At 43.9% G+C, this 10,163-nt stretch overlaps 2 protein-coding genes across 2 annotated transcripts; both read right to left on the bottom strand.

Moving 5' to 3' along the window:
- Positions 1-412: 412 nt before the first annotated feature.
- Positions 413-1,261, bottom strand: cldn8.1 (claudin 8.1; the record flags this gene model as incomplete). Its single annotated transcript, XM_080007029.1, has 1 exon — positions 413-1,261. The coding sequence occupies one exon, from the start codon at positions 1,259-1,261 to the stop codon at positions 413-415; it is 849 nt and encodes a 282-aa protein (XP_079863155.1).
- Positions 1,262-3,491: 2,230 nt separating this feature from the next.
- Positions 3,492-4,859, bottom strand: LOC307235063 (claudin-8-like; the record flags this gene model as incomplete). Its single annotated transcript, XM_080007028.1, has 1 exon — positions 3,492-4,859. The coding sequence occupies one exon, from the start codon at positions 4,857-4,859 to the stop codon at positions 3,969-3,971; it is 891 nt and encodes a 296-aa protein (XP_079863154.1). The 3' UTR covers positions 3,492-3,968.
- Positions 4,860-10,163: the final 5,304 nt, after the last annotated feature.

Genomic DNA, 10,163 nt, shown 5'->3' with positions numbered 1-10,163 from the left:
CAGTATCAAGTCAGATGATGCAACACAGCATGAAGCTCTGACATCTCAGATGAGCTATACATGTATAAAAATCTACCCTAGTATATGTTAGTACCATTCTTCTTTAACAAGTGTAGCTTCAAAAACAGAATATATACAATAGCATTAGCTTTAGTAAAAATGAAGGAATTTCTATTTCATGTTCACTTGCATGTGCATTGGTAAAAATGTACTGGATGAAATTTGTGAACATTGTTTTATTTTTTGCGGTAAACTTCTCTCCAAGGTTTAAGTGTTAAAATGAAACATATCTTTGGACACTTGAATTGTGTCACTGGCTCACCATCAGCGCAGAGCTAAGCCGGGTTAAAAGAGCTCCTCTCCGCAGCTTGTCCACAGGTACATCCACCTCAGCCCCCGTCAGCGTGAGTGTTCAGAGGTAAGCAACGGCGCTCCGTACGGAGGGATACCTGGAGTGGTAGCTGTAGTTGGTTGATGGGTGCCTGGACAGAAGGGGCTGGGGCTGGAACTGGGGCTGGAACTGGGGCTGGAGCTGGGGCTGGAACTGGGGCTGGAGCTGGGGCTGGAGCTGGGGCTGGATCTGGGGCTGGAGCTGGGGCTGCGGGGGCAACACCACCTGCTGTTGCTGCTGAGGAGGATAGACCATGTACTGCGAGTTCCTGGAATACATGTACCTGTCCGGCCCCTTGTCTTCCGACTGCAGGTTACAGCAGGTGAACATGCACCCTCCGGCAAAGAGGAGCGCGGCAGACACCCAGCCGATGTAGAGAGCCTCCCCCAGCTCCCGGCGCTGGGCGTCGATCAGTAGCGGGTTGTAGAAGTCCCTGATGATGACGTGAGCCGTCCAGGACACGGGGATGAGGACGCAGACGCAGGCCATAATGATCATGCTGCCGGCGATGATGAGGACTAACCGCTTGGCCCGGTCGTTGTTTTGGATGCAGGACGTGCACTGCAGCCCCAGCAGGCTGAACAGCAGGCCCAGGCCGCCCAGCGCCAAGGAGCAGCACATGAGCCCCCGCGCCGCCTGCAGGTCGGAGGTCAGGGCCAGGAGGGAGTCGTACACCTTGCACTGCATCCTGATGTCCGCCTGCCTGAAGCAGTTCATCCACAGACCCTCGTAGCGCGTCTCAAACACGATGATGTTCTCCCCGATGAAGGCTGTCACGCGCCACATGGGCATTCCCATGCTGGCGGCCGCCCCGATGAGCCCGAGCAGGGTCAGGAGGAGACCCACTATCTCAAAAGCCGAGTTGGCCATTTCTGCCTTTTCCTCCGGGCAAACCCCGAGTCCAGGAACACAACGCCGAGTCCGAGTGCTGCCTGGCTGCAGCGCTGAGCTGCTTCCTGGTGTTCAGTAGCTGCTCGCGTGGAAGAGGATCTGGTGTACCTGTGCACCTGCACCGCCTCCTCCCTGCGGAGCGGACACCAGAGCAGGAGGGGCGGCAACTGTGACCTGTCGCTAGGAAACAGGATCCCCCTGGGCGTTGTTTCCCTTTTCTTTCTTTTCTTTGTGCACATACTGCAGGAGCTGCAGGCGATCTGCTCCCGTTTATTCTGACCAGATACCAGTTTAGATGAGTTGTCCTTTACGTGGCTCTTCATGGATCAGAACGAGCCCTAAATTGTGTTTTCGTACATCGGTTTTAAATGCTGTGTGAAATGAGGAGGCAGCTACTTGGTCAAGTCTCGGTTTGACCTGCTTTGAATTGTCTTTTGCAGGGAAATCTGATCAAAGTTCGGCTGCACTGTGAAAAGAGAAAAATGTATTAATCCCTGGAGGGAAATTCAGGAATGACTTCCTGGATGAAGTTTGAATTTAAAAAGGTCATTATTGTAGTTTATATGTAAGATACGGGACCTCGGGTTAATGTGTTACTGATTATAATGAGTAATTCCAGCCAGGTATCAGAACGCAGAAAGGTTTATCATTTATTAACACGAATCGTAGCCATTACTGAATAGTCTGAGCAGGAATTTAAAGGGGACCTATGATGCTCCTTTTCAACAAGTTAATATCGGTCTCTGAGGTCCCCAAAACATGTTTTCAATGTTTTTTGCTGAAAATACCACTCAGCTTAAGCACTTCATCCATCCTAGGGTTCTGCCTTAAAACCATCCTGACGCTCTGTTCTTGGGGGTGGTGCTTCCAGGTCCCGTCAGCCAATGGGGTTTGAGCTTTACTTGCGGCTTCCGTTGTATTTAGTCCGTAAACTTTCACTGATTTCACCTCATAAGTTCACAAAAGTCTCTCTCTGAACAAATTTGAGGCAAAAAATGATCAATCCAGTTGTTGAATCTTCACCCAGACCCACCAGACCTCATTTCAAAGTTTGTTCAGACACCAGACGCAGGGATTTATTTATTTCAAGCAAAGTCGGAAAAAAAAATTAAATAAATGCATCTTCAATAAAAACACACTATTTTTATTGTTTTTGTCTGGATAAACTCACAGTGGATAGTGTGCACAACCTAGAGTCTACTTCCTGTATGTACCGCATACTCGTCTTTTGTTTTTAGAAAGAAACACAGCGGAATTATATTTTTCTTCACAGACAGTTGTTATTAATTCCTCTTTCTTTTCAAAGATTTGTGCTGGTCTGTGAAACAAACAGAGCAGGTTCCTGCGGCGCATGTTATTCTCCAGCTGGAGGTGGAGTTACTCAGATGGGGCGCGGTTCTACTACTACTGAGGCACCAAGTGACGTGGGAAGTGGAGGACGTGCCACGTTTTCTAAAATAAACCGACTGAGTTGTTCTTATTTCACAGTTTGTTCATCATTCCATAAGAGACCCAAACGTATGTGCACAAGCACTGAAAAAGTGAGCTGTTCATAATGTGTCCCCTTTAAGAAATAGAAAATGTTGACTTGTTAATTACATTTATTTTATCTTTTTAAGTTGGTTGTATTTCGTTTTCATGGAGCCTCGCTTTTCTACCGTCACAATCCTGTTTCCTAGGAACCGCTGCAGCATTGAGCAGTTGCTGCAGTGTTATCCCATAATGCATCGTGCATTTCTGGTTATATTTTTTGGCATACATCAGCTACAATTACGTGTTTATAGTGTGTGTGTGTGTGTGTGTGTGTGTGTGTGTGTGTGTGTGTGTGTGTGTGTGTGTGTGTGTGTGTGTGTGTGTGTGTGTGTGTGTGTGTGTGTGTGTGTGTGTGTGTGTGATTTCCGTCGGCCTCCCCTCAGGACAACATAATGACATTTGCTTTGTGGGTGTGTGTAGTCGAGCTGGTTGTGCAGGTCCTCAGGCGTCTCCACCGACAACAGAGGAGACAATTGAGCAATTTCAAGCCCACATAACAGGAGGAGCTTGATGAGCTTCTCTTTGTCCTTCGGCGAAAGTCATAAAATTAAAGAACCTGAATTCTTCGGGTTTCGCTTCGAAGAAAGAAGGAAAAGTCATTTGTGTAAACGTTTCTGACAATCGGTTCAAACAAACTTTATTGTAAAACACATTTGATTCATATGTTCAGGCCAGTGCTGTGAAATATAAAAATATCTACCACATATAAAGTAACAAAGGTTCTTACCAATTACCGTGAACCTTATACAATATAACATTTAAAAAGGTCCTTATGCATAACTTCAACCAGCAGTAGATTGGGTAAACGGGACCTGATGAACACAGATAAGCGTTGTAATGATCCTATGGAGGAATCTTCTCCTTATGAAGAAAAAAAAAGTTATTTTCTATTTTTTGTCAGAACTAAGTTCATAAAAAGGCCTTGACCCTGTTGATCGTATGAAAATGAGCTCCACAATGAATTTAAAACAGCTCTGCTCTACGGCCAGGTTTCCTTGAGACATTAATGAAAGTTTTGGCGGTTTACATAAACAGTCCTTTGGTTGTATCAGTCAAATTATTTTTCTTTCATTAATTCCCCACAACTCAGGCACTCAAAGTAAACCTTCCAGCTTCGAGCGGAACATTTGTCTCTTTAGTTTCTGATTTCCGGTTACTGGAACTGGTTTGGCGTGTATATCACAGACCCAGGAGCGGGCGTGGTGTATGCCGGTCTGTAGGTGTAGGAGGGCTGGTTGGTGTATGCAGGCTGGTTGCTGTATGCAGGCTGGTAGGCGTAGCCAGGCTGATAAATGTTTCCTCCCTGGTTGTACAGAATCCTCTCCTCGCTCTCCTGTGTTTTGGGCGCGTGCCGGCACAGCAAGATCACCCCAGCGGTGAAAAGCAGGGCTGACGTCACCCAGCCGATGTAGAGAGCCTCTCCCAGCTCCCGGCGCTGGGCGTCGATCAGCAGGGGGTTGTAGAAGTCCCTGATGATGACGTGACCGGTCCAGGACACGGGGATGATGGTGGTGATGCAGCCCATGAGGAAAAGGCAGCCTCCGGCCACGAGCACCACGTGCTTGGTGCGGGCGCGGTGGTCCACCACCTTGGTGCACTTCATCCCCACCGCCGAGACAATCAGGGCGAACGTGGTTAGGGCCACAGAGCTGCACATGAGGCCCCTGGCGGCTTGGAGGTCGGGGGGCAGGAACAGCAGGGAGTCGTACACCTTGCACTGCATCCTGATGTTGGCCTGCCGGTAGCAGTTCATCCACAGGCCCTCCCAGCGCGTCTCCATGACGATGATGTTCTCCTCGATGAAGGCCGTCACCTTCCACATGGGCAGCCCCGTCACGGCAGCCACTCCGATGAGGCCGATGAACCCGATGACCAGCGCGATCACCTCGCAGCAGATGGCCTCCCTGCGGTCCTTCTTTTCGATCCTCTTTTTTTCCTCGTACACGGAATCCGCGTACGACTGCTGAGCTTTCTCGTCGTAGTAGGTTCCCGCGTAGGACAGCGGTGGCTTGCTGTAGTCGGTGTAGGCGGTGTAGGACGCCATGGTGGCTGTCAGGCAGAGCCGCAGACGGAGCTCTGGCCCTCCACGGACGACGGTGTAAGCATGAATGTGGCAGGAGGAGCAGGGTGAAGAACTTATACAGCCCCGAAAAAATGATGAGGAAGCAATGTGACCCGACGGGTTGAGCAGCTTTACACACACCGGACAAAAACACACCAGCCACAGAAACCTGTTTGGTAGCACTCAAAGATGGAACACTTTTAACAAAGAGCATTTAGTGTCATGGTAAAAACGTTTGTGATCATTTTTAAATGAACTTTTAACAGCGACGGTGATCAGCTACATCATCCTCTCAATGATGGGAAGAAACATAACAATAGCCAAGAAACAGGGCACGGTGTTTACGGTTTTACAACAAAACGATGGGAAAAATATTTTATTGATCAATAAAAAAAAACAAGTATTTTATTGTCTGGTGAAACTGGTGTTTGAAAAAAGTTGTTTCAACAAACTGTCATACTATCACTGAAGCAAATAAAAGTGTAAATAGGGAAAATATCAAGGGAGTCCCATGAGTTGTAGAAGTACAGTTTCTTATATTATATTGTGATAGTGTTTAACACATTCATTTAACATGTTTAACACATTCATTTAACATGTTTAATGCCTCATGCTATATTCCTATACAAGTGATCCTATACGACTTCATCCACACAGCAGGGATCCAGGGTTGTTTGTGGCTGGACGCAGGCGTCTCCTCCTTCACGTGTTAATTGAGATCTTGGAGCTGTGCAGGAAACTCAAGAGGGATGAGTTTCAGTGTAACACCAAACCATTGACACGTTCACACCTCGCTGCCGGCACCCTGCGTCCCCACCTCTTATACTACACGACCAACAAAGCATCCGCCCACTCCCCACCCCCACCCCCACGATGAGCTGATGACAAAATGGAACTTTTGTTTATTTATGTTTATTCATCATGTAAGATGAAACTGTGAGGCGCACGTCTAGCAAAGATAAAGATGGACTTTACTTCAATACATACATATATATATATATATATATATATATATATATATATATATATATATATATATATATATATATATATATATTACATGTTCAAAACTGTATATTTCACAATTCATGTGACTTTCATAATGAATGTGTTGTGTCGTGTCTGCTCATCTGCACAAGGAAACACGAAGCCTGAGAGAGAGACAGGCCTTGATGTCCACGATGGAGGTCTCAAGGTGACGGTGTTTGTCATGGAGACTGAACCCAGCAAAGTTCACGTGGAAGGGAGAGAATGTGAGACAGACGCGGAGAAAGACAGGAAGAGAGGGGGGTGGGGGCAGACAGGAGAAAGCCTTGAGGAAGGAGAGCAAAGGGAGTTCAGTTCTGAGTCCACGTCCGTGACGCGACAAGAGCAGAAACTGGAAGACCTGTTCAGCAGGTCGGAGGGAGAGCTGCGAGCTCGTGTTCTGCTTTCAAATGTAAACAGACAACTTCCTGCCTGGAAACCTGGTCAATAACTCTGCTCCTGGAACTTTGGCTCCAAGCTCCAAGCCCCAAGCACCCGTGGGAACCTCCATGACTCCCTGAAGGAAACCAGTGAAGTCACTGAACCGGGACAAGAGCTTGTTGTGACTTTTCAGACAACATCAGGTTCCTTTCATTGTTTCGTGAATAAATCTCTTTTGAGTAAAATCTTCTGATCGTGAACGTTTGGTGTGAAGGGTCTTGAAAGTCAAGCGGTGCTGAGGCACAAGGTCTTCAAGGTTGAACTTTTGGAAAAACCAGGAAGTAAGCCTGCACGGACTCGTTGCTGTGCTTGCAGCAGGTGGTGCACACGGTGAACAGCACTGGATGTAGCCTGTGTGCACCACCTGCTGTGTGGGAACATGACTGCATGTAATGTTGGGTGGTGTAAAATCACCTGCTCCACCTAAAGCAGTCAAAAACTCCTCCTGCTCCACCTCTATGTATCGGAGTACTTCACCCGCTCTACGGTGGTCGCATTCCTTTTTGGAATGTTGTTTTATTTCTGTTTCCTAAAATTCTCTTTGTTCTCTTCTTTGACTGATCTCGGTTTTATCCTCCATCTCCTTTATTTGGCTCCACTGACGTAGCTCCTCCAATAATTGATTGGTTGATAATCTATCAGTGACACAAGGCATTTGGGCAGGTTACTGAATTGGTCAAATGTCACACACACACCTCATGTCTCGCGCACTCCCCCTCGGGTTGGTCACGGCTGCGTCGCGTTCTGTTCTGTTCTCTGATTGGTTGAAACGTCGACAGCGACGTTTCTCCCTCAACACGTCGTCTCGACCCAAACACACGTTTTGAAAAGTGTTTTCTCGGTCGTCCCTGTTGGCCCGGGGGCCACGCGCGTCAATGGAAGCCGTTACGGCCCCGAAGGGGAATGAAAGCTCGGTGACAGGTCAGAGGATAAGGAGAAGACGCCTGGAGGAGAGGAAAAGGTTGTTTTTACCTCTCTGTTGAAATCCATCATCCAGCTGGCGGCGCTACGCCCCCTGCAGGGTGGAGGCTGAACAGCTCCACGCAGACAAACAGCAACAAGGCGTCACAGGAGACAACATGAACCGGGAAATGGTTGATTTGGACCCAGCAAGCCCAGAGTTTCAACAAAATACAAGGTTTCCTGCGTTGCTCACGCAGTTTTTCCGCTTTGGGATTGAGTACTTTTATCCACCTGGGATGGGATGGCAGGAACATGGCCACTCGCTGGCATCAGCTCTTAAAATCCCCCCATTACGCTCAATATGAAAAAGTCAACTGAGGGGTGGGCCCGGGCCGATGCTATTATGAAAAAAAAACACTGTTAAATAATATAACAGTAAATAAATAATAAAAATCAGGTAAATAATAAGAGTAAATAAGCTGTGACGTCTTCGGTGGATGAAGCTTCCATCTGAAGGAGGATCCTCCTCCTCGCTTCCTCGTCCGCTCCAACCTTCTGACGTTCAGTTTGTCACAACAGGAGCAGAATTCAAACTCTGAGATTTCGCTGATTGGTTTGATTTTCTGTGGAAAATAAAATAAAATAAGGAACATTCCTGCGAGCCTGATAAATGATGAAGGAGGCTTAACGCACGGCTGTTCCAGGAGCCACGTCCTGCTTGCACCGTGGCTGAGGTGGTTGAATGGATATAATCAAATATATTGTTGTTATTTTATTTATATCAGGAGGTAAAATACTCTTGTACTGGAGCTTCCTTCTTTTAATTACAAACCAGGTGAAGGCATTTCAGTATTTTCCCCCCAAAAAATGGAATGATTCACATCTGGACTTAAAATGTTATAATGACATTAAGTCATAATAACTCAACTTAATAGAACTCCTTCACAATGTTTAAAGCCATAATTACCAGAGACATCCAAGTATGTTCTGATTTTTAACTCAGTTTTCACTGCTCTACCTTATTTTATCATTCTACTATTACTTATTTTATTTATCTCATTGCACTTGTGTTTTTATTTGACTTTTCTAGTATTTCTGAGCCTGATTTCTCTGGATGATTCAAATTTTTAATTTCTAAACACTTTGGTCGTCTTCCTCCATGTTCTTCCACCTTGATTCACACAGATGTGACGCCGCAGCATCGAGCGTCGCCCCCCAGCTCTGCAGCCTGTCACCATACCAACCAGTTCAGTTCAATTCAATTCAATTCAATTCAATTTAATTCAGTTCAACTGCACTGAATTTAAGTGGTTAGGTAGAATTTTTTTCAATGTTTTTTATTATTATTTTATTCATCAATAATTATTACTAACCCTTTAAAAGATAGAAAAAAACCCAGTAAAACACCAATCAGAACTAAAGCACTTTAAAATTGGCCATTTAATAAAACAATGCACAACTAAACAGTTGAAGTAATGATTGTGTTCAAGAATTTATTTTCAGATTTATAAGTAAACGGCGGAATTTGTAAATCAGTCGACAAAAGGTGGATCACGGCGTCTCCGTGTCCCGTGTGATGGTCAGGGGAGGTTTTAAAGCTGTGTGAGCTTGTTTTCCAGGGATGATGCTGCTTCTCACCTCATTAGAACAAGAGGAGCCGAGGTGCAACGCAAACAAATACCATGAAAACAAACACAAACAAAACAAAACACAATAAAAGACCAAAAACTGTAAATGTGTAAATGAGGCCTGGAGAGCAGCCTGCAGACATGTTCATCACACGCAGTACTTTTCTGCGTAAAAATTGTATTTTTGACTTTTATTTCAGTGTTTTTAAAGAAAGTATGTATTTCAGTGTGTGTGTGAAGTATGTATTTAAACTACGTATTTCACTATGTATGTAAAGTATGTATCTAAATGATGTATTTCCGTATGTATTTGAGTGTATGTAAAGTATGTATTTCCGTATGTATTTCAGTGTGTATGTCAAGTATATATTTCAGTATGTATGTAAAGTATGTATTCCAGTGTGTATGTAAAGTCTGTATTTCAGGAGGTATGTAAAGTATATATTTCAGTATGTATGTATTTCAGTATGTATGTATTTCGGTATGTATGTAAAGAATATATTTCAGTATGTATGTATATCAGTGTGTATGGAAAGTATGTATGTAAAGAATATATTTCAGTATGTATGTATTTCAGTGTGTATGTAAAGTATGTATTTCAGTGTGTTTGTAAAGTATTTTATAAAGAATGTATTTCAATATGTATTCCAGTATGCATGCAAATTATGTATGTATGTTTTTCAGTATGTATATAAAGTACTTAAGTATGTATTTCAGCATGTATATAAAGTATGCATTTCAGTATGTACAGTATGTAAAGTACACGTTTCAGTGTGTATGTAAAGTATATATTTCAGTATGTACAGTATGTAAAGTACACATTTCAGTGTGTATGTAAAGTATATATTTCAGTATGTACAGTATGTGAAGCATATATTTCAGTATGTATGTAAAGTATATATTTTAGTGTGTATGTAATGTCTTTATTTCAATGTGTGTAAGGAATGCATTTCAATATGTATGTAAAGTATACATTTTAGCATGAATGTGAAGTATTTGTTCGTTTGTATTTCAGCATGTATATAAATTATGCATTCCAGTATGTACAGTATGTAAAGTATTGTGCAAAATATATATTTCAGTATGTACAGTACGCCAAGTATATATTTCAGTGTGCAAAGTATGTATTTCAGTGTGTATGTAAAGTATATATTTCAGTATGTATGTAAAGAATGTATTTCAGTGTGTATGTTAAGTATATATATTTCAGTGTGTATGTAAAGTACATATTTCAGTATGTATGTAAAGTATATATTTCAGTGTGTATGTAAAGTATGTTTTTTGGGGT

This window comes from Zeus faber (genome assembly GCF_960531495.2).
Source record: "Zeus faber genome assembly, chromosome: 9".
Classification (NCBI taxonomy): Eukaryota; Metazoa; Chordata; class Actinopteri; order Zeiformes; family Zeidae; genus Zeus; species Zeus faber.
The sequence above is the reverse complement of the archived record's forward strand: the minus strand, read 5'-3'. Positions and strand labels throughout refer to the sequence as shown.